We start from the raw sequence: 24121 nt of genomic DNA on the forward strand, positions 1-24121 counted from the left end.
CAGCACAGCCAGCATCAGCTCCCCAGCCTCAGCAGCCCCAGCACAGCCAGCACCAGCTCCCCAGCCTCAGCAGCCCCAGCACAGCCAGCATCAGCTCCCCAGCCTCAGCAGCCCCAGCACAGCCAGCATCAGCTCCCCAGCCTCAGCAGCCCCAGCACAGCCAGCATCAGCTCCCCAGCCTCAGCAGCCCCAGCACAGCCAGCACCAGCTCCCCAGCCTCAGCAGCCCCAGCACAGCCAGCATCAGCTCCCCAGCCTCAGCAGCCCCAGCACAGCCAGCACCAGCTCCCCAGCCTCAGCAGCCCCAGCACAGCCAGCATCAGCTCCCCAGCCTCAGCAGCCCCAGCACAGCCAGCATCAGCTCCCCAGCCTCAGCAGCCCCAGCACAGCCAGCATCAGCTCCCCAGCCTCAGCAGCCCCAGCACAGCCAGCATCAGCTCCCCAGCCTCAGCAGCCCCAGCACAGCCAGCACCAGCTCCCCAGCCTCAGCAGCCTGGCCACTGCCAGCACCAGCTCCCCAGCCTCAGCAGCCCCAGCACAGCCAGCACCAGCTCCCCAGGCTCAGCAGCCTGGCCACTGCCAGCCCCAGCTCCCCAGCCTCAGCAGCCTGGCCACTGCCAGCCCCAGCTCCCCAGCCTCAGCAGCCTGGCCACAGCCAGCCCCAGCTCCCCAGCCTCAGCAGCCTGGCCACAGCCAGCCCCAGCTCCCCAGCCTCAGCAGCCTGGCCACAGCCAGCCCCAGCTCCCCAGCCTCAGCAGCCTGGCCACAGCCAGCCCCAGCTCCCCAGCCTCAGCAGCCTGGCCACAGCCAGCCCAGCTCCCCAGCTCAGCAGCCTGGCCACAGCCAGCCCCAGCTCCCCAGCCTCAGCAGCCTGGCCACAGCCAGCCCCAGCTCCCCAGGCTCAGCAGCCTGGCCACAGCCAGCCCCAGCTCCCCAGGCTCAGCAGCCTGGCCACAGCCAGCCCCAGCTCCCCAGGCTCAGCAGCCTGGCCACAGCCAACACCAGCTCCCCAGGCCCAGCAGCCTGGCCACAGCTGATTTGAAGCCACCAAAATGATGGCAACTGGCTCAACTCTCCTGTGATTTGTGCTACCACCCCAGAGCCTCCCAGCAGAGGTTCTTGGCAGGTACTAGAGGACTTTGCTTTTGACCCAGGCTCTCAAACAGATGAACACCTACACCCCACTACTGTACCTTTAGAAGCTGAAGCCCCAGAAGCTGCCTCTTGGTGGGGGTGCAGAGCAGTGGGCTCCGTGTGCCTCTCAGCAGGTCCTGAGGCCAGTTGGCCAACCTCCAGTTCCTCTTCAATGGATTCCAGTGTTTTTAAGGCTACAGGCTTTGACTTTTCCCAGTAAGAAAAGCTTCCTTGGTTCTCCTCCCCTCCCTGCAATGCCTGTACTGCAACAGGGCTCAGCAGAGAGTTTTCTTCACTTTTACAGCTCTGGTTTTCCACCTGTCTTTGTGGTTCCTCACACCTCTCTCCAGAACTCTGATCTCCAGATGGACTGGAGCCTTCTGCTTGTGCATCAGGGCCCAAAGAGCCACTGCTGTTCAGTTGCTCTGCTGCCTGATCACCCTCTACTGATGGAGCAGTTGGGACCAGTAGGGCTTCTTCAGCTGGTTTATGCTGGCAGGCAGAGACCTCTTGCTCTTCACCTTCTGACACAAATCCATACGCAGGTGCTTTGGCACAACAGTGACTGTGACCAGCCTGCCTCTCATTTAAACTCAGTATTTGTTCAATCTCTTTTTCTTCCTCTGCGCTGTCCCTTCTTTCCAACACCACCTCATCTACTTCACCTGCGTTCTGTTCTGGAGGAATTAAGGGAGAACTAAGATTTGCTTCCTGATCACTGCAGTGAGCACTGGCTGCTCCCACAGGCGCCATGTTCCTTGAAGGAGACCTTTCCTCCACATCTCCACCTGAGCTCTCAGGAGAGGTAAGTGGCACAGAGGCCTGGACTGGTGTGACATTATCACTGGCACTCTGGCAAGAAACACCAGAACCTTCCTTCAGTGTGGAATGTGGTCCCAAAGGCCCAAGGACAGACACAGGAGAGACATCCCTCTGTGTCTCCTCGATTTGCCCCTTGGGCAGTGGTTCTCCACACCCTTCCAGCATCACCTCCTCTCTAGCAGCAGCGTCTTCCAGAATTGCTTCTGAGCTCTGCTCTGCTGTTTCATCACCAAGACTTGAACTAGGACCATCACTTTCTCCTCCCACCTTTCCAGGAGCTCCAGGTACTTGTGCTTTGCAGCTGATGGCATCTCCAGCACAGCCATCACCGTAGCTGCACAGAGCATACTGCCAGTTGCTGGAGTGTTCACTGCAGCTCTCCTGCTCTGCAAATGGACCTTCTGCCCTGCAGGCAGGAGATCTACCCACAGCAAAGCTACTGCTCATGTCTCCAGGAGCACCTGGCACCAGCTGAGCTGGCTCTCCACGTGCCATCATTTTGCTGCTTTCCAACAGAACTGCATTCTGGAGAACTCCTGGGGAAGAAGGCCTGAGAGCGTTCACCTGACAGTGCTCCTTCTGCATCTGTGCTGACTGAGTCAGGTTCTTGGAGCTGGTGCTGTCTTGAGTGACAAGGAAGCTGTGCTTGCCTGGAGACACATCCACTCGTGCTCGTGGCTGGGTTAGGTAACTTAAAGCCAGCGACTGGGTTAAGGAGCCTGCTTGTGGCCCAAACCTAGGCAGCAAAACTTCTGTCAGCTCAACGTACTCCCCTTCAAGGTCACTTTTCAAGTCCTCTTGAGGCGCAGAACTTGGAGAGACACCATTGACAAGAGCTTGGCTGAACTGCGGGGCTGTGCTGCTGAGGGTCAGGTTGCCTCCACTTGGACTTTCCTCCAGCAGCCCCCCAGATCCTAAATCTGGTGAGCCGCACTCAGCATGGTCCATGGGGAGGCACAAATGGGAGCCTTCCTCTGTCGCTTGTGGGGAGATGATGCTGTCTGCAACGACTTTGGGCTTATTTATGAACTCAGGGTGAATCACTCTGTCCCAGGGGACACGAAAGATCTTCTCATCAGTGGTCAGTAAACAGTTTTCCAGTGCTATACCCATCCGCTCGCCATTGAAAGCGCTCAACCATTCCAGAGTGAAAATGGAGGTATAGGAAACTTCTGGAATCACCACTTCCTCCACGTTATGCTCATCTTTGGCCAAGCATTTCAAGACAATCCGTGGAGACTTCTTCAGGTAGGGGACAACCTGCAGGTAGAAGTCACCAGGCTTGAGGATCCGCCAGTCAATGGAAGCCAGCTGGACTACGACCTTCTCGTGGACGCAGAGGGGCCAGCCCTCGTGGCGAAACAGCAAGCCACAGTACTGCACCTGTGGAGACAAGAGAGTGGCTTCAGCACCAGGAACTGAGCTCAGCTCCAGCTTGTAGGTTTAAAAGGAAAAAAAAAAGAAAAATCACTGCTTTGAACATGACTCTGTTTGGGCAAGGTGTTCAAGGCCAGTTTGGATGAGGCCTTGAGCAACCTGGGCTAGTGGGAGGTGTCCCTGCTCATGGCAGGGGGCTTTGGAACTAGGTGAACTTCAAGGTCTCTTCCAACCCAAACCATCTATGAATCTATGAAGCAGTCTGCTCTAACTGGAGATGTCCCTGCTTCCTGCAGGGTCAGTGGAGAAGACAACCTTTGAGGGTCCCTTCCAACCCAATCACACACTCACAGAACTGTCAGGGTTGGAAGGGAGCTCAAGGCTCAGCCAGCTCCAACCCCCCTGCCATGGGCAGGGACACCTCACACCACAGCAGGTTGCTCACAGCCACCTCCAGCCTGGCTGCAAAAACCTCCAGGCAGGAGGCTTCCACCACCTCCCTGGGCAACCTCTGCCAGTCTCTCACCACCCTCCTGGGCAAGAATTTCTTCCTAACATCCAATCTGAATCTCCCCACTTCTAGTCTTGCTCCATCCCCCCCAGCCCTATCACTCCCTGACACCCTCAAAAGTCCCTCCCCAGCTTTCTTGGAACCCCCTTCAGATGCTGGAAGGCCACAAGAAGGTCTCCTGGGAGCCTTCTCCTCTCCAGACTGAAAAGCTCCAACTCTTTCAGTCTGTCCTCACAGGAGAGGTGCTCCAGCCCTCTGCTCATCCTCATGCAAGCTGTGAAGCTGTGATTCCTGCATCCAACTCAGTGCAGCTCAAACCCCCTGCCACCAGAGCTTGTCACCCACCTTGCAGTGCTCACACAAACCTCCAGCCTTTTGATGCAGTAATTCATTTTTCCATATGACTCCCTAGCAAATCCTTTGTGGGAGAGATTAGACAGCAAAAAGAGCTGAAAAAGCCTCTACCTGTGGTGGAGCAAACCACATGAGGAAGGGTGAGCCCCTTTTCACTGGCTCAGTTAATTCAGGCCTTGCTCACTGTGGGTTGTTGTGCACTCAGCTTGTTCTCTCTGCTTTGTTGCTAGCCCTGACTTAACAGATTCAATAAAAATCCTTTTTAGCAGAGCTCTGGCATTCCATGGCAACTTCTCCCACGTTCTGGGATGGAGAGCAGCCAGGCTCTTTTCCTCACCAGACCTTATTCCATCCCCATTCTAATCACAGAATGGTAGGGGTTGGAAGGGACCTCCCAGAGATCATCCAGTCCAATCCCCCTGCCAGAGCAGGGTCACCCAGGGCAGGGCACACAGGAACACATCCAGGTGGGGTTTGGAAAGTCTCCAGAGAAGGAAACTCCACAACCTCTCTGGGCAGCCTGCTCCAGACCTCCCAGTGACAAAGCACCCTCACAGTGACAAAGTTTTCCCTTCTGTTCCCCTGGCACCTCCTCTGCTCCAGCTTGCCCCCAGTGCCCCTTGTCCTGTCCACGACATCCCTGAGCAGAGCCTGGCTCCAGCCCTGCACAGCTTTATCACCAGCAATGAGGGCACCCCCTCAGGCTCCTCAGCCCCAGCTCTCTCAGCCTGGCCTCAAAGGGAGATGTTCCACTGCCTGCAGCAGCTCTGTGGAGCTGTGCTGGACTCTCTCAAGCAGCTCCCTGAGGTCCAGACCTGGACACAATATTCCAAATGCGGTCTCAGGGCAGAGTAGAGGGGAAGGAGAATTGCCCTCGACCTACTAACCACACTTCTTCTAATTCATCCCAGGGGCACATTGCTGGCTCATGGGCATCCTTCTTGTTCCCAACAAGCTCGAAGATGGTATTATGGTGCACCAAGCTCCTGTGTCAGCCAAGGCCCTGTACTTCTGAAATTTTGAAGTGCCAGGCCACTGGATGTACGCATCCCAATAGATTCTGTTATCTCCATTATCCCTTACCTCCCCCTGGCAGAAGGCAGGGCACCCCTAATTGTGGGGATAACATCCACATGTACAGCTGGCACAACATCCAGTACCAGAATTACAATCATTGATGGATCTCAAGAGTTGTTTAAGACAGAGGTTGACATAAGTATAACTGGGAAGCAGTGGAAGAAACATACTACTGTAACACCCACCATGCTGGTTACCCTCTCCAAAGGGACACTTGGGCCACCACCAGCACCCTTGCCTCCATGTCACCTAAGCTCATGCCAGCACCCTGAGCTCCTCCAGTGCACATCAACCTCACACCTCTCTCACTTCAGAACCCCCAGGACCCACCACCCTCACACCTCTCCCACCTCAGGGAACCCCAGGACCTACCACCCTCACACCTATCTCACCTCAGGGACCCCCAGACCCACCACCCTCACACCTCTCTCACCTCAGGGAACCCCAGGACCCACCACCCTCACACCTCTCTCACCTCAGGGAACCCCAGGACTTACCACCCTCACACTTATCTCACCTCAGGGACCCCCAGACCCACCACCCTCACACCTCTCTCACCTCAGGGACCCCAGGACCCACCACCCTCACACCTCTCCCACCTCAGGGACCCCAGGACCCACCACCCTCACACCTCTCCCACCTCAGGGACCCCAAGACCCACCACCCTCACACCTCTCCCACCTCAGGGACCCCAGGACCCAACACCCTCATACCTCTCCCACCTCAGGGACCCCAGGACCCACCACCCTCACACCTCTCTCACCTCAGGGACCCCAGGACCCACCACCCTCACACCTCTCCCACCTCAGGGAACCCCAGGACCCAACACCCTCACACCTCTCCCACCTCAGGGAACCCCAGGACCCACCACCCTCACACCTCTCTCACCTCAGGGAACCCCAGACCCAACACCCTCACACCTCTCCCACCTCAGGGAACCCCCAGGACCCACCACCCTCACACCTCTCCCACCTCAGGGAACCCCAGGACCCACCACCCTCACACCTCTCTCACCTCAGGGACCCCAGGACCCACCACCCTCACACCTCTCCCACCTCAGTGACCCCAGGACCCAACACCCTCACACCTCTCCCACCTCAGGGACCCCCAGGACTCACCACCCTCACACTTCTCTCACTTCAGGGGCCCCCAGACCCACCATCCTCATACCTCTCTCACCTCAGGGACCTCCAGGACCCACCACCCCCACACAACTTTCACCTCAGAGACCCCAGGATCCATCACCCTCACACAACTTTCACCTCAGAGACCCCAGGATCCATCACCTTCACACAACTTTCACCTCAGGGACCCCCACACCCACCATCCTCATACCTCTCTCACCTCAGGGACCCCCAAGACCCACCACCCTCACACCTCTCCCACTCAGAGCCCCCCACCCTGTCCCTCTCCCACCTCGGTCCCACCGCCTCAGCACCTCCTGCTCCCACAGCCCTCAGCTCAGCCGAGGCCGCCATGCCCATCAAGGCAGACTCGCGCTCCTATTGGCTGCCGCAGCCTCAGGTGTGCCCCCATTGGCTGCCGGGCAGCACAGGGCCCTCCCTGCTGCCACAGGCCTGTGCCACAGGGGCTCTGCCCTAGGGCAGTCATGGCCTGCGGTGTGTGCCTGGGCTCTGGCCCCTGCTTGGCCACCCGGGCAGGCGACAGAGCCCTTGTTGGTGCCCTGCCACCACCACTGTGGGCCCAGCTCCCACTGAGCCATGGCAGGCAGAGGCTGCTCAGCTGCCTTGCTGGGCTGCTTTCCTTCCCTCCCCGCCCTCTACCGCCTCATCTGCCCAGGTGCTGCTGGAGCTGCCGAGGCCTGGGGGAGCAGGGAAGTTTCTCCCTCCCCTGCCTGGGTGAAGGAGGTGGTTTTGGGGAGAGCTCTGAAACTTCTTGCCGTAATCACCAGCTGACACAAACTCTAAAAAGCCTTTTGTGTCTTCAAAGAGAAGAAACAAGCTGTGCACCATCAAAGTGCAGCAATGGTAAACACCAATGGCATATCCCTTACTCATGCCTTTGGGGTGAGAGAGAGAGAGAAAGCAGCTCCCCAGAATCCTCATGAACAGCCTTGGGTCTTCCAGGACTCACAAACACATAGCTGGCACCAAGCTGGGAGCTGGCTACAACCTGGTAGGACAAAAGCTGCACCAAAGCAACGTCACCAGCTCCCAAGGGTTGTTCCATGGATCCATCCTTTGTGATGGATGCTTCCCCCCAGCATTTCACCTCCTCGAGACAAAGGAGGACCAGACTATTTCAGCTCCTATTTAATATTTTTCCTTCTAGAAGTCCCTTGTCTTCCCCCAAGAGGACATCTGTCAAAAGCCTGGCTGCACACACCCTCTAGGTTCAGAGAGAAAAAGGCAAGAAGCAACCCTAGATTTACGTTGCTGGGGTTGGCTGAGTTTTGGGATTTGGTTTGGGTTTGTTTTTTTTTTTTCCCTCTTGTTTCCATCTTGCAAACTCTGAGGCAAGTTTGTGATGGAGGCATTTGAGTCATCGTTTCGACTCCTGAGCAGCAAAGCAGACGTTAATCTCGGGCTGGTTCTGGCAGTAAGTGTAACGTGACTCCTCCAGGCTACTGAGCCTTGCCGCTGTGTTCCAGCAACCATCAAAGGGGAGCCGGAGTTCTGGGAAAAACACCGACTGGCAGCCTTCAGCCCCACGCATCCTCCTGCCACCAGCAGGAGCCCCACGTCGGCCACAGGGGTCAGGAGCCACCCGAGGCAGCCATATCCAAATCCTCCGGCAGGACCTCTTCCTCTGAACCCCTTAAGCCTTTGGTGGTCCTGCTTACAGGAGGCGAAGGCACCGCTCGCTCCGCAGCCGAGCCCCGCTCCGTTAAGCTCCGATAACAACTTCCCAACCGTTTCCTAGTTGCCTGCCTCCCTGCCTGCCCTCCCAGCTCAGGCAGCCCTGCACTTGCAAGCACTTTTTGGCCAGCCATTTGCACAAGCCGAGAAGAGAAAGCAACGACCCTGGGAGCCAACCTTTGGCGGGCCTTAAGGAGAGCCTCATGTACTCACGCAGGCATCCTGCTGAATGCACTGCAGGATGTGCTTGGCTGGAATCAGGAAGTCGATGAGGTAGCGCAGTCCATCCCCACGGTACGTCTTCTCCACCACATCAAAAACTTGGCACAGGACAGTGGCTGCCGTGGCCTCAAACGGAGGGTAGAGAGCTGATAACGTGCTCTGAATGCAGCCGTCCAGCGACTCCGAGTCCTGCCAAGGAGAGAAGGCGTCAGGCGCTGCCAACGCCGCTGCCCACGCCGCTGCCCCGACCAGCCCTGCGCCCGCCAGAAAGGAGGGGAGATCAAAAAGCAGCGTGCTGCTGTCCTTTCCAAGTCCTTCTTGGGCTTGGTGGCTTCCAGGTGAAGCCCCCCCAAAAAGCACACACACCCCACCCCCTCCCCAAAACAAAAAACAAAACCCAAACAGACTCCAAACCAAACAAACCAACCCTCTCGCAGAGCACCGGCGGCGAAGCAGGGCAGAGCTCTTGTACAGAGATTCTCCAGCTTTTGCTTACGCAGCAAGTCCTGCTCCTGGGCTGTGCTGGGTGGGGCTGCTGTTAAACCATTACCACAGCACGTGAGTGCGTGCAAGCCAGCCACAGTGCCATGGGGACTGGCATGGTTTGGGCTACCTGGAGCTGGAGATGCCACCTAGGACTTGGTGCCGGGAAAGCGGACAGTGTTGAGCTCCTCAGTGGGCTATGGGGAGTTGCAGGGGCAAGAGTTGAGCTGGAGCTCCTCAGCGTGCTACAGCACGCTGAGGAGCTCCAGCTCAACTCTTGCCCCTGCACAGGATTAGCTGCTGGAGCTGGTTGGCAGTGGAGAAAGCTGCTCCTCACCCCCTGCACAGGGTTAGCTGCTGGAGCTGGTTGGCAGTGAGGAAAGCTGCTCCTCACTGCAGCTCCTCATGGCTGAGAAGCTCCAGCTCAACTCTTGTCCCTGGACAGGATTAGCTGCTGGAGCTGGTTGGCAGTGGAGAAAGCTTCTCCTCATCTCCTGCACAGATTTAGCTGCTGGAGCTGGTTGGCAGTGAGGAAAGCTGCTCCTCACTGCAGCTCCACATGGCTGAGAAGCTCCAGCTCAACTCTTGTCCCTGGACAGGATTAGCTGCTGGAGCTGGTTGGCAGTGGAGGAAGCTGCTCCTCACTCCCTGCACAGATTTAGCTGCTGGAGCTGGTTGGCAGTGAGGAAAGCTGCTCCTCACTCCCTGCACAGATTTAGCTGCTGGAGCTGGTTGGCAGTGGAGGAAGCTGCTCTTCATCCCCTGCACAGATTTAGCTGCTGGAGCTGGTTGGCAGTGAGGAAGCTGCTCCTCACTCCCTGCACAGGGTTAGCTGCTGGAGCTGGTTGGCAGTGGAGGAAGCTGCTCCTCACTCCCTGCACAGATTTAGCTGCTGGAGCTGGTTGGCAGTGGGGAAAGCTGCACCTCACTCCCTGCACAGATTTAGCTGCTGGAGCTGGTTGGCAGTGGAGGAAGCTGCTCCTCACTCTAGTTCCTCATTAGCCAAAGCTGGTTGCTTCTGACTTTGGGAGCCAGGGATTTTCTGCCCCACAACCAGCCTGTGTGGGCTTTGGTGCCTGAGCATGGCCATTGATACAGAGGATGCCAAATTTCCTGCCCTGGGATCAGAGGCTTCCCTATTTCCACCTTCATTTGTCAGCCATAGTCTGCCTGTGGGGGTCAAAAGCAACTCCAGTGCTAGAGGCCAAACTCTGCTTTGTTTGCATAGATGTAAATCAGAAGCCCTTACCAAACAATCATCATCATCAGAACAACCCATCAAAAAGAGGATCAGGATCACTCTGCTTTAGAATGGACCCCTCTGGCCAGCCTTCAAGCTGTGGGAGGCAGTTTTGCTACAAACCCAAGTGAAAGTTTACTCAGGTGTCTGGCCAGGTCCTCACCTGATCGAAATCCACCTTCACTGAAGACCAGAAAAGCATTTCAGTGGCTGGCCCAGTAGCCCTACAGCCTCCTGCAGAACAGGAAGGGCCAGATGGACATGCCTGAAGACATAGCTCAGTGCCACAGCAAGGCTGGGAGAGAAAACTAAACAAAGCAGTGCCACAGCAGCTAGCTTGTGCCCTCACCAGGGAACAGCAGGGTAAAGGCATCAGGAGAAAGGAAACTGTTTTGCTTCTTGCCCTCCAAGGGAGCATTGCTCCAGATACCTCCAGTGCCTTGAGACACCAAGGTTCAGAGCAAGCCTGAACTGTCCAGCAGCCAGAGCAGAGATGATGCTCCTCACACAAGCCTTGAAGGATAGGAAGGCTCTGCAGAGGGACCTGCCCAGGCTGGCTGGCTGGGCTTAGGCCAGATGTAGGAGATTCAACAAGGCCAAGGGCTGGGTCCTGCTCTTGGGGCACAACAACCCCATGAAGGCTTCAGGGGAGGTGTGGCCTCAGCAGTGCCAAGTAGAGGGGCACACCCCAGTCCCAGACAGGAGGAGAAGGCTGACTGGAACAAGCTTCCTTCCACTCAGAGACAGTTCCCTATTTTCACTCCATGAACTGCAACGAAGAGCCTGGAAGTTCCTTCTCTGCAGGAATAGCTCTTCAAAGAAACATCTTCTAGAGACCACTGAGCTCAAGAGACAACTGCCAAGGGCTGACAGCCTGCAGCTCTCTGCACAGCTCTGGTCAAGCCCATCCCCATGCAGGGTACCAGGGGAGAACACAGCAGAGTTCAGAAACCAGAAGAGGAGAAAGCAGACCCATGGGAACTGTGGGATGAGTACCTGACAATTCCAGTAGGAAATGTTCCCTTTACACTCTGGAGCTGCTAAAAAAGGCATGGAGGGGCTGTAGGGCAAGGAAGTATGTCCCAAGCCCAGCATGAAGCCTCTCACAATTAGACACCCACCTAATAGTCAGAGATTGATAGAATGGTTTGAAGATGATAGAATGGTTTGATAGAATTGATAGAATGGTTTGATAGAAGGGTCCTTGAAGATCATCCATCTCCAACCCCCTGCTATGAGCAGGGACACCTCCCACCAGCCCAGCTTGCTCAAGGCCTCATCCAGCCTGGCCCTGAGCACCTCCAGGAACGGGCCAGCCACAACCTCCCTGAGCAACCTGTTCCAAATATTGCTACACATTGACACAGAGTTAATCAGAGAATTGTTTTGGTTGGAAAAGGCTCTGAAGACCATCAAGTCCAACCATTAACCCATCACTACCAAGTCTGGTGCTAAACCATGACCCTCAGCACCACACCTCTGCACCTTTGAAACACCTCCAGGGATGGGGATTCAACCACCTCCCTGGGGGTCCTGTTCCAGGGGTCAAGAACCCTTTCAGTGAAGAAGTTTCTCCTAATGATCTCCTAATGATCCAATTTGAGGCCATTTCCTCTTATCCTATCACTTGTCCCTTGGGAGAAGATGCCAACCTCCACCTCACTCCAACCTCCTTTCAGGTAGGGAGCCAGAAGGTCTCCCTTCAGCCTCCTTTTCTCCAGGCTGAACAACCCCAGGTCCCTCAGCACACTGAACATTTACATCACTCCTGTGCTCTTGTGAAGCAACAGCAAGGCCAAGCACAGCTGCAGTGAGCTCTGGTGACCCCATCCTGTCCCACCAAGTGTCTGTGGCCTTGCCAGACAAACCTGGCCTTGACACAGGAGCTCTCCCACCCCAGCAGCAGCCACTGCAGGAAGCCCAGCCAAGAGCATGGATACTATCTCTGCTGGCACCACTTCACAACCACTTCTCTCTGACCCTTCACAGGGCCAAAAATCTCAGTCCAAACCAGCAGGGAGGGTTCTGTGCTGTCTTCTACCCCTGCACCTCTTCCCATGCTTGAGCAGAATTACTTCAGGTCTCCCATCCCTCCCCCAATGAACCTGGTGACGTTCAGGAGTGCAAACAAAACAACATCAAAACATCTGCAGGAGGTTCTCACACCATTCCTGCTGCCTGAGCACAGCCTTCACAGGACAATTATTAACCTTGGCACCCAGTCAAAAATCCTTTACATGGTTAAAATAACCCCAAGCCTCCTTCCTCCAGTAAAGGCAGAAGAACCACAGCCTGTAGCCCTAGCAGAGCCCAGCAGTGAGGAACTGATTCCAGCTCTGGTGCCCTCATCACAGGAAGACATGGACCCGAAGGAGCAGGTCCAGAGGAGGCCATGAAAATTATCAGGGGCACCTCTGTGGTTGAGACCCCATCCCTGGAGACATTCAAGATCAGATTTGATGTGTCCCTGGGCAGCCTGCTCTAGTTGGAGGTGTCCCTGCTGCCTTCAGGGAGGTTGGACAAAGTGCCCTTGGAGGGTCCCTTCCAACCCAAAGCAATCTGTGAAGCTGGGAACAGTTCCACTTCAGCCAGCCCAAAGCAGCCCCCAGGAGCTGGCAGAGCCCAGCACAGGATCCTCCTGGAGAAAGCAACCTCCTCCTCCTCCTCCTCCTCCTCCAGGGACTGGAAATCTCAGACTTCCTTGCTCCCAAGAGCACTGCCACATCCCTATCCCAGGAAAACTCCTGGACCCTTGCTCCTTTCCAGCCCCTAGCACAAACAGGAGCCCTTTCCAGCCAAGCCAGGGAGCATCTCCCCACGCAAGCTATGGCTCCATACTCAAATGCCTCTTTGTCACAAAGCACAGCAGGACCTATGAACTCCAGCTTGCTGCCACCACTCCACCACACTCTCACCACACCTCCCAGGGCAGAAACAGGCGTTTAAAATAACTCCTCTGGAAACCAAGGCACTAAATAAAGCCCAGGTTAAGGTCACGTCCGGCCACGCCGGCTTGCAGCGCTCCTCAGCTGGGAGCTGGCTGCCAGAGCAGGGGTTGGACACAGCAAGGGAAGAGGAAAAGCAGCACAGGGGGACAAAATAGGCTCCCTGGGCAGAGAGGTGGGATGGGAACAACCTAAAATCATAGAATCAGAGAATTGTCAGGGCTGGAAGGGAGCTCAAGGCTCAGCCAGCTCCAACCCCCCTGCCATGGGCAGGGACACCTCACACCACAGCAGGTTGCTCACAGCCACCTCCAGCCTGGCTGCAAAAACCTCCAGGCAGGAGGCTTCCACCACCTCCCTGGGCAACCTCTGCCAGGCTCTCACCACCCTCCTGGGGAAGAATTTCTACATAACATCCAATCTGAATCTCCCATTTCTAGTTTTTTTTCCATTCGCCCCCAGTGCTATCACTCCCTGACACCCTAAAAGGTCCTCCCCAGCTTTCTTGTAGCCCCCTTCAGGTACTGGAAGGCCACAAAAAGGTCTCCTGGGAGCCTTCTCCTCTCCAGACTGAACAGCATCAACTCTCTCAATCTGTCTCCACGGTCTACAAAAGAGTGAATCCTGGTCAAGGAGAACATGAAGAGGCAGAGTCTTCCCTGCTGACAACCCAGATGCTGTCTGAAGACTCCTAAAGACCTGATATGGTGAGATCAGAGTGTTGGACTAACCCATGGCTTGTAGTAGACAGCTTTCCTTCCTAGCTGGCTGGACTAGCCCAAAGAAGTGAGACCTTCAAGGGGGCCTACAGGAAAGTTGAGGATTCTTCATCAGGGAGGGTAGTGATAGAACAAAAGGTAATGGCTTCAAGCTGAGAGAGACTTAGAGTAGGTAGAAGGAAGAAGTTCTTCACTGTGAGGGTGGTGAGACACAGGCTGTCCAGAGAGGCTGTAGATGCCCCATCCCTGGAAGTGTTCAAAGCCAGGCTGGACAGGGTTTTGAGCAACCTGTCCCATGGCAAGGAGGTTGAACTAGATGACTTTTAGAAGGTCTCTGCCAACCCAACCCATTCCATGATTCTATGTTGTAGCACACTGAGGATTCATCTTGCAGCAGGAATTTAGCTGAAGTATCTCAGCTGGAGCACCTCTCCTACAAAGACAAGCTGGAGGAATTGGGGCTGGAGAAGAGAATGCTCCAGGGAGAGCTGAGAGCTGCAGTTGAAGCTCTGCAGGGGAGCTGCAGGCAGGCTGGGGAGGGACTGTTCAGGAGGGGCTGTGGGGATAGGCCCAGGGGCAATGGTTTGGAAGTGGAGCAGGGCAGAGTTAGGTTGGAGCTCAGGAGGAAGTTGTGCCCAGGGAGGCTGGGCAGACACTGGCACAGGTTGCCCAGGGAGGTGCTGGAGGCTCCATCCCTGGAGCCATTCAAGCTCAGCCTGGCTGTGTCCCTGGGCAGCCTGCTCCAGCTGGAGGTGTCCCTGCTGCCTGCAGGGGTTGGGCAGGATGCCTTTGGAGGGTCCCTTCCAACCTGATGCAAACTGTGAATCTCAGCAGCCAAAGAATGAAACTACACACCCCAGAGTGCCCCAGTCCAACCTAGTGCTAGCTGTGGCTTGGCAGCAGAGCTGGGCAGTGGAGCAGAGCCAGAGAGGCTGCCAGGAGAAGCCAGCAGTGCCCACGGCACACCCAGCTCTGAGTCACCACCCAGCACCTCAGCTCCTGCTCAGCAGGGAGGCTTTGCCAGAAGCTCCCAAACCCGTGCCCCTCTATCTGCTGGCTGCCCACAGCCTGGCCACATCCTCCAGGCACCCACCTTCTCCCCTCTTTGCCCACCTGACAGGCAGTGCCAAGGCAGGACAGAAGCCATCAGAGTGCAGAGGTGAGGGGAAGAGAGAACCCAGCTCTCCTACGGCCCAGACTGGAAAGCAGAATTACAGGGGAGACTGGGGGGAGAGGCAGAGCTCCAAGCATCACAGCCCAGTGCCTGGTGCTGGCCCCCAGCCAGCGTTGGGCCAGGGGGGGAAGCAAGCTGGGAGCTGAGCAGGGGTTAGCTGCTCCCTGCACCAGCAGCAGGCTCTGTGTGCTCTGCTCTGCTGTGCTCTGCTGCCTGGCTGGGGCTGCTGGGCTCACAGCTGACGTGAAAAACCTCATTTCCAGTAAAAACAGCCCTCTGGGCTTTCCACTTTCTGACACAAAGCTGAAAACCAGGCTGCTTTGCCTTTAAACCCCAGACATTTCTCCATTCAATTAAAAAAAATAAATAAAAATAATAAAACCAAACCCCAAAGTCTTTGGCTAAGAAGGAGCCTTGGAGGTTTGTTGTTTTTTTTTTTCTGCTTCAATGTGAGATTTCCCACTCTGTTTCTGCAGGGAGCAGAACCCTCCCAGCCCCATTTCCTGAGCAGTTCTAATCACAACAGCAATGAGTTCAAGAGAGAAAAATCTTCCCAGAGCAAGTGCCAGCTCCCCCCCCCCTTGTCTGCTGCTAACTGGGAGCTCAGAGGGAGGGAGCCTGCCCTCGGCACCCTGCCTGCCTCTGGAAGGTGTTGCTCAAATAGCAAAGCCTGAAGTGGAGCAGCTACAGAGGGAGGCATTCCCCTTGCTGCAGGGAGGGCTCTACCTGCTCTCTGAGCTCTTGCTTTAGGCCTTTCAGGGTCAAAAGCACAGCAGCCAGCTCCTCTTGAGAGGAAATCTGCACCCTGAGGAAGTTTGCAGGTGACACCAAAATGAGTGGGGAGGCTGAAGGGAGAACCACCCTCCACCTGGACAGGCTGAAGGAGTGGGCTGGCAAGAACCTTTCAGCCTGCAGAAGAGAAGGCTGCAGGGAGAGCTGAGAGCTGCAGCTGAAGCTCTGCAGGGGAGCTGCAGGCAGGCTGGGGAGGGACTGTTCAGAAGGGGCTGTGGGGATAGGCCCAGGGGCAATGGTTTGGAAGTGGAGCAGGGCAGAGTTAGGTTGGAGCTCAGGAGGAAGTTGTGCCCAGGGAGGCTGGGCAGACACTGGCACAGGTTGCCCAGGGAGGTGCTGGAGGCTCCATCCCTGGAGCCATTCAAGCTCAGCCTGGCTGTGTCCCTGGGCAGCCTGCTCCAGCTGGAGGTGTCCCTGCTGCCTGCAGGGGGTTGGAGGGTTGGACAGGATGCCCTGGGAGGGTCCCTTCTAACCCAATGCAAACTGTGAACCTTATGAAATTCAACAGGGACAAGTGCAGGCTCTTGGATCTGGCAGGCAACACATAGCCCAGGAGTGCAGCTCAGACTGGGATCTCCTGGCTGGAGAGCAGCCCCAAGTTACTGCTGGGGAGATTCCCACTGGACTCCAGAAGAAAATGTTTCCCAATGAGCACAGTCAGACACTGGAATCATAGATTCATGGAATGGGTTGGGTTGGAAGGAACCTTCAAGATCATCCATGTCCAACCCCCTGCCATGGGCAGGGACACCTCCCACCAGCACAGCTTGCTCAAGGCCTCATCCAGCCTGGCCTGAAACACCTCCAGGGAGGAGACAGCCATGAGCTCTCTGGGCAATCTGTGCCAGTGTCTCACCAGTTCCAGTGTGTCAAGAGGCAGTGGATTCCCCTACATCAGACAGCTCTAAAGCTCAGCTTGCCAAGGTCCTGGGCCAGCTCAACTCCACCATCACCTAGAAAGCTTGGACCAGATGGTCCTTGGGGTCCCTTCCACCCTGGCACTCTATGCCTTGGTGAAAGTGTTTGCAGCATCCCTCAGGGGCTGCACCCCCAGAAGCAAGCTGCCTCCAGCCTGGGGCCAAAGCAGCTCCTGCAGCCTTGCAGGGAGTGGTTGCTCCACAGAAGGAGCTCCCAGAATCATTTCCAGATGCCTCCCTCTCTTCTCCAGCCCTTCCCTGGCTGGATGCAGCTGCAGCAGCCGAGGCAGCTCCTGCTGGGCAGCGGCTGGGATTATCATTCCAGGCTCTGCAGGAAAACAAGAGCTTGGAAGTGATTAACTCATGATCTCTCCTTTAATTAAACAAAGGGAAAAAAATGGGCCTTGCTTTCCAGCTCTGAGGTCCTGCTTCCGCGCAGGCTGTAGGGCTGGGGGTGCTCAGCCAGTGACAGGCAGCCCCAAAGCTGGGGGATCCCCCCAGGGTTGGTCTCCTTTCACTCGAGAGGAACATCCCAGACTGCTCTCAAGGTGAAGTTTGACCTCCTGCAAGCCTCAGCTCTGGAGCTAGCACGCAGATAGTCACAGAATCCCAGACTGGTTAGGGTGGGAAGGGACCTTTAAAGCTCAGCCAGTCCAACCCTCCTGCACTCAGCAGGGACATCTGCAGCTACAGCAGGTTGCTCACAGAAGCCTCATCTGGAATGGTTCCAGCCATGGGACATCTCCCACCTCTTTGAGCAACCCAGGGCAGGCTCTCCCCACCCTCAAACATTTCTCCCTTCTCTCCACTCTCAATCTCCCTATTTCTGTTCAAACCATCACTCCTTGGCCTGGTACAGCAGGCCCTGCTCCAAACTCTGGCTCCAGCTTTCTGAGGGGCTCCTTCCAGCACTGAAAGGCCACCAGAAGGTCTCCCTGGAGCCTTCTCCAGGCTGAACAAGCCTAACTTTCTCAGCTTGGCCTCACAGCTGAGGGCTTCCAGCCCCCAACACCTGGATGTTACCCAGGTCTGACACAGCAACACAAGAAGCCAACCTGCTCTCAGCCTACCCCAACACTCATCCCTGCCAGAAACACCTTATTCCTCTCTACCCTTTCATCCTCCAGGTTCTCTGAAGCAGAACACATCAGAAAATCTACTGCCAACTGCTGAGCAGATTTAAAGAAGCCAAACTGGGGATGAAACACTGACCCACAACCCAAGGATATTGTCTTAGAGGCAGAGAAGAACAGAAGTGGGAGATGGAGATAAGCCTCTCCTTGCAGGACCATGTCCTACTCACAGCCAAGCTCTCAGTGACCTGAGCAGAAGGTAGATCTCACCCAGAGCTCCTGCTCCCAAGGGCCTGTTATACTTTCTACCAGCAACAGATCTGCCAGATGAGAGAGGTGCTGAGAGGGCACCTGAGGGAGCAGCCCAAAGCCTGTCCTTAAACAGCCATCTTCCAGCTGAGAGGAGAGCCTGGGAAGGGAGGAGAAGACACCAAGCCTACAGCTGGAGAGCAGCTTACTCTGCTTTAATCAAGGGATTAAGCCTCTTAATCTGGAAGAAGTGTCTCAGCACAGAGCTGGTTTTTACTCATCACTGGGACAGCTCTAACCATGCAATTAATTAACCAAGCTCTGCTCAGCCACTCAAAGCTTTGGGTGCATTTCAAACAGCCTGGCGATGGGAGAGCTTCAGCACGTGGTGGCTGTGGTTCCATCACCCACTGTTAGCTGTAAACACCTCCTCAAGATGCTCTGGGACAGAGCTGTGCCCCCTGGGAGACCTCCCTAGAGCTGCAGCCCTCTCACTCTTCCACTAGAGCCTCAACCCTCTTACTCTTCCACTACACCTCCCACCAGCCCAGGCTGCTCAAGGCCTCATCCAGCCTGGCCTTGAACACCTCCAGAGAGGGGACAGCCACAACTTCCCAGGGCAACCTGTTCCACTGTCTCCCCACCCTCACTGCCAACAATTTCTGCCTCATCTCCAGTCTCAATCTGCCCTCTGCTAGCTCAAAGCCATTGTCCCTCATCCTGGCACCACAAGCCACAGTCCAGCCAAGGCTCTCCACCTTCCATACATCATGTTCCTACAGAAGGCTTCGACAGGGGGGTTGGACCTAGACGATCTCCCAGGTCCCTGCCAACCCAAACCATTCTATGAAGCACAGAGAGAGTCAAAAAATCACCCAGCACACTTCAACACAAGTCACAGATTCATAGAATGATTTGTGTTGGAAGGGACCTTAAAGCTCAGCCATGTCCAACCCCCTGCCATGGGCAGGGACACCTCCCACCAGCACAGCTTGCTCAGGGCCTCATCCAGCCTGGCCTGGAACACCTCCAGGGAGGGGGCAGCCACAGCCTCCCTGGGCAACCTGTGCCAGTGTCTCCCCACCCTCACTGACAACAATTTCTTCCTCCTCTCCACTCTCACTCTCCCCTCTCCCAGCTCCAAGCCATTGTCCCTCATCCTGGCACTGCCAGCCCTTGTCCAAAGTCCCTCCCCAGCCCCCTTCAAGTGCTGGAAGGCTGCTCTAAGGTCTCCCCATCCTGGGCCATGACAGCAGACTCCCTGTCTTTACAGGGCTTTGCTAGGAAATGCCCCAAATCCTTTCTCTCTGCTACCCAAGAGAACTGCTTGAGCTCTTTACTAGCTACAGTATTTGCTCCACTCTCAACTTCAGGCCTTGGCACCCATCTGACAAACCAACCAGAGCAGTAGGACCTTGTCCCCTTGACCATTTGCCCCAACACCTCCCCAGTACCATGGTGCTCCAGGCAGATAACAATATCTTTATGCCAGTTAGAAAGCAGCCTGGGTTAGCTCATGGCCGAACAGCTCAGCTCATTTTAGCACACTTGGGTCAGAGGCAAGAGGCCACAGTCAACACCTTGTGTTCAGACACCCATCTGGGGGCATCTTCCAACAGATGGGCAGCAGATGATGATAATCCTGCAAAAGGACAGCTGACAGGGGCCAGAAGTGATCTGCACAGGATGGGCACTTAAGATTGTTACTGACAGGCCAGCTCCAGAGCTTGAGGCTGGGACTGGACCACCTTCAGAGCCCACTCCTTCCTCTGCAAGGGGCAGGACCTGCTGGACAGACTCCCATGGGGACTGGTGAGTTCACTCCCAAGGCAACCTCCCTAAGTGAGGGTAGACAGCACTGAAAAAAGATCCTGTTCCAGTTGGAGAGCTCCTAGACTCAGCTGGGAGCTGGTATCACTCTGTGGTCCCAGTTGCCCGTAACAGCCCAGCCACAGCTCCTCTCACCACAGACTCATTCTGGTTGGAAAGGACCTTTCAGATCATCCACCGCAACCCTTAACCCAGCACTGCCAGGTCACCACCAAACCGTGGCCCTCAGCACCACATCTCTATGGCTTTGAAAGGCCTCCAGGGATGGAGAATCCACCACTGCCCTGGGCAGCCTGGTCAGGGAGACCCAAGTGTGCTCCCAGACAAGGAGCTCCCTGAGGAGCAGCCACACAGCTCAGCTCCAGCTCCTGAGCAGCAGCCACACAGCTGAGCCTGTAGCTCCCCTGGCCCCAAGCAGCCAAGCCTGGAACTTTGAGTTGGATGAAAACATTTCATATTCATTCACTGACAGAATGGGTTGGGTTGGAAGGGACCTGAAAGCTCAGCCAGTGCCAACTCCCCTGCCATGGGCAGGGACACCTCCCACCAGCACAGGGTGCTCAGGGCCTCATCCAGCCTGGCCTGGAACACCTCCAGGCAGGGGGCAGCCACAGCCTCCCTGGGCAACCTGTGCCAGTGGCTCCCCACCCTCACTGACAACAATTTCTTCCTCATCTCCACTCTCACTCTCCCCTCTCCCAGCTCCAAGCCATTGTCCCTCATCCTGGCACTCCCAGCCCTTGTCCAAAGTCTTTCCCCAGGTCTCCTGGAGCCTCTTCAGGTGCTGGGAGCCTGCTCTAAGGTCTCCCTGGAGCCTTCTCTTCTCCAGGCTCAACAGCCCCAACTCCCCCACCAGCCTGTCCCCACAGGGGAAGTTCTAAAACCCTCTGATCATCTTCCTGGCCTCCTCTGGCCCCTCTCCAGCAGCTCCAGGTCCTTCTTGTGCTGGGGGCAGCAGAACTGGAGGCAGTGCTGCAGGTGTGGTCTCTCCAGAGCAGAGCAGAGGGAGACAATCACCTCCCTCCTGCTGGTCACACTCCTGCTGCTGCTGCCCTGCCTTCAGAGGCAGCTCTAACACGTGGGTCCTGGAGAGCCGGGCACCTCAGGCATGAAGCCAGGGCATGGCTTTGGCTAAACTGGGAAGGAGCAATCCTGGGCTTCCAAAGCTGCTGCCTTCAGAGCTCCTTTTCCTCTTCCCCCAGCAAAGAGCCTCACGTGTCCCATTATTTCCATACATATCAAAGGAGGGTGGGGACTCCACCAGCCATTGCTAAAAGACATCTTTGTGCAGGGAAGGGATGGATGCCAACCCGTGGGTGGTGGTAAGCCCAGACACAAAGGAGAACACATCCAGAGGCATTTTTCCCCTTGATCCATTAATGGGGCTGCATACCAGCCTCCCAAGCCCATGAGAAGGACCTTGTTCCAAAGGTAAATGTATTCAGAAAGATGACAACAGACAGCAAACAATCCACAGCCTTGAACCACTGGTGGAAGCTCCTCAGCTCGAGGATTTCCTTGGGAACCAAGGAGGTTCAAGAAGCAGCCTCAGGGAAGGAATCCTCCTGATGGAACCTGCTCAGGAAGCTTGGCAACTCCATCCCCTGCCAATGCAACCACACCCAAGGCAGGCTGCAAAGCTCAAGGTGGCCACCTAGCTCAGACCAGCTGAGCTCCTGCAGCTCTTCTCACCACCAGCCAGCCACAGCAAGGTGTCCCACACTCATAACCTCCCCTGTGGGGACCCACTGGGAGAGCTGGGGCTGTGCAGCCTGCAGAAGGCTCCAGGGAGACCTCAGAGCAGCCTTCCAGGACCTGAAGGGGCTCCAGGAGAGCTGGGGAGGGACTTGGGCCAAGGGCTGGCTGTGCCAGGATGAGGGACAATGGCTTGGAGCTGGGAGAGGGGAGAGTGAGAGTGGAGAGGAGGAAGAAATTGTTGGCAGTGAGGGTGGGGAGACACTGGAACTGATCTTCCCTGATCTTCAAGGTCCCTTCCAACCCAACCCTTTCCAGGACTGTGTGTGTCTTGCTGCTGGTCCCTTGAGCAGAGCAGCCAGGGAGCCTGCTGCTGAGTGCCTGAGCACAGGCAAGGCTGCTCAGCCCCTGCAGCCTGGGCTCTCTGGCTTCAACTCACACCTAACCCTCTGCAAAACAGAACCACCCCACAGCTGTGAGCAGAGCCTGAGCCTCAGCACCACTGCTGGGTGTGCCTGGCACTCACAGACACAGGAGCTGCAGCCCCTGTAGGATCATGGAATGGTTTGGGCTGGAAGTGCCTTTTGAAAGTCATCCAGTCCAACCCCCTGCCCTCAGCAGGGACATGTGCAGCTAGTGCAGGTTGCTCACAGCCACAAACAACCTCACCTGCAATGGTTCCAGCCAGGGGGCAGCTCCCACCTCTCTGGGCAGCCTGGGCCAGGCTCTCCCCACACTCAGGGTCAAACATTTCTCCCTTCTCTCCACTCTCAATCTCCCTCTTTCAGTTCCAACCATCACCCCTTGGCCTGGCACAAGTGGCCCTGCTCCAAACTCTGTCTCCAGCTTTCTTAGAGCCTCTTCCAGCACTGCAAGGCCACCAGAAGATGTCCCTGCAGCCTTCTCCTCTCCAGGCTGAACAACCCCAAGCTGTAACCCCACTTTAGTACCAAAGTGCTGAAGAGTCTCTGTTAAAACAGTCAAGGTGTAGAAGCTTCAAACTTAACCCTCCTGAGCACACTCAATATCAGAGCACCCAGCAATGGGCAGGGACACCTCCCACCAGCACAGCTTGCTCAGGGCCTCATCCAGCCTGGCCTTCAACACCTCCAGGGAGGGAGCAGCCACAGCCTCCCCAGGCAACCTGTGCCAGAGTCTCCCCACACTAAGAAATGAGCAGCTCCAGTCAGCACACAGCCCTCCAGGGACAGCTGCAGCATCTGACCATGAACATCCAAAGAGTGACAGGGGTTGGAAGGGGCCTCTGGAGATCATCCAGCCCAACTACCTAGAGGAGGTCACACAGAACACATCCAGGTGGGTTTGGAAAGTCTCCAGAGCAGGAGACTCCACAACCTCTCTGGGCAGCCTGCTCCAAGCCTCCAGCACCCTCACAAAGTTTTGCCTCCTGTTCCCCTGGCACCTCCTCTGCTCCAGCTTGCCCCCAGTGCCCCTTGTGCTGTCCTTGGCCAGCCCTGAGCAGAGCCTGGCTCCAGCCCTGCACATCTTTATCCCCAGCCATGAAGGCAGCCCTCATGCTCCCAGCTCCAAGCCCCAGCACCCTCAGCCTGGCCTCACAGGAGATGTTCCACTGCCTGCAGCAGCTCTGGGGCTCTGTGCTGGACTCTTTCAAGCAGTTCCCTGAGGTCCTTCTTGGATGAGAGGCCCAGGACTGGACATAATATTCCAGATGTGACTGTCCTGAATTCCCACCTGGTCCTAGGACACATTTAGGGATTGCTGGATGGAGGTGCATGGATGGAGCTGGCCTCTCCCTGCATTTAGCCCCTGTGGGCAGCATGCTCACCTGGCCAGAGCTTCTGGCCAGCAGCTGGGCAGTATGCACCAGCTCTCATCCTTGTCCCCTAGAGAAGATGCTCTCAAACCACTTCCATGTGCTCAGGATTACATCTCTGGGCTTTGTCACTGTTCCAACATCTTGCTCATGGCTTTGGCACAGAAATAAAGACAGAAGATCCCCAATGCTTAAAGCTCTTTGTGATTCCCAGACTCATTTCCTTCCCACCCCGGGAGAAGACCCAAGCAGAAGATAAAAGTAAGGCTGCATTTTTTTTTTCTCCCCTTGCTGAACCTCACCCTACCAGCACTGAGGTGCCACCTAAACTCTGCAGGAAGACACCAGCATTGGCACATCTTGTGCTAGACACAAGATGTCACACATCTTGTGACACAAGGCACCAGGAGAGGAGAAGCCCAGGGAAGTCTATGGGGTGCACTCACTGAATTCACCTGCAGCTACCACTGAAGGTCAGAAGCAATCACCCTAAAGAGGGTGAAAGAGCAGCCCTGGGATCCCTGCTCAGCTACCTCAGCTTGAGTGACTTCCTAGAGAGGAAGCTGTCCCTCAGGATGTGGGAACAAGAGGCTGGCAATCAGACTCCTGCACCATGCAGTGAGCCTGCTCCTTGCTTGGCCTCCACCCAACCCACCCAAGAGCATCTGCTGGGGTGGAAGCTGTTCCTCAAGCTGGGCACAGTGTGGCCTGGCCATCCTGACTATCCCCTGAGCCCCATCCAGCAGCAGGCACCAGGCAAGGTGAAGCCCACTCCCATGGAGGAGAAATCCCTACCAGATTCCCAGCCAGGAGGGCCACAGCATGGGAAGTTGGGTAGACACAGCCCAGGCGAGCTCCTGCCTTGCTCCCACCGTGGGGTGTGCAGAGCTGCAG

At 56.2% G+C, this 24121-nt stretch overlaps 1 protein-coding gene across 1 annotated transcript in view; it reads right to left on the minus strand.

Moving 5' to 3' along the window:
• Positions 1–24121, minus strand: part of PLEKHG4 (pleckstrin homology and RhoGEF domain containing G4) — a 108930-nt gene that overhangs the window by 82857 nt on the left and 1952 nt on the right. Inside the window, exons 2-3 of the mRNA XM_054389666.1 lie at positions 8307–8504; positions 2417–3338 (exon numbers count right to left, since the gene is read on the minus strand). Coding sequence (XP_054245641.1) covers positions 2417–3338; positions 8307–8504 — 1120 coding nt within the window. The remainder of the gene's footprint in view (positions 1–2416; positions 3339–8306; positions 8505–24121) is intronic.

The sequence above is a fragment of the Indicator indicator genome, chromosome 19 (genome assembly GCF_027791375.1).
Source record: "Indicator indicator isolate 239-I01 chromosome 19, UM_Iind_1.1, whole genome shotgun sequence".
Lineage (NCBI taxonomy): Eukaryota > Metazoa > Chordata > Aves > Piciformes > Indicatoridae > Indicator > Indicator indicator.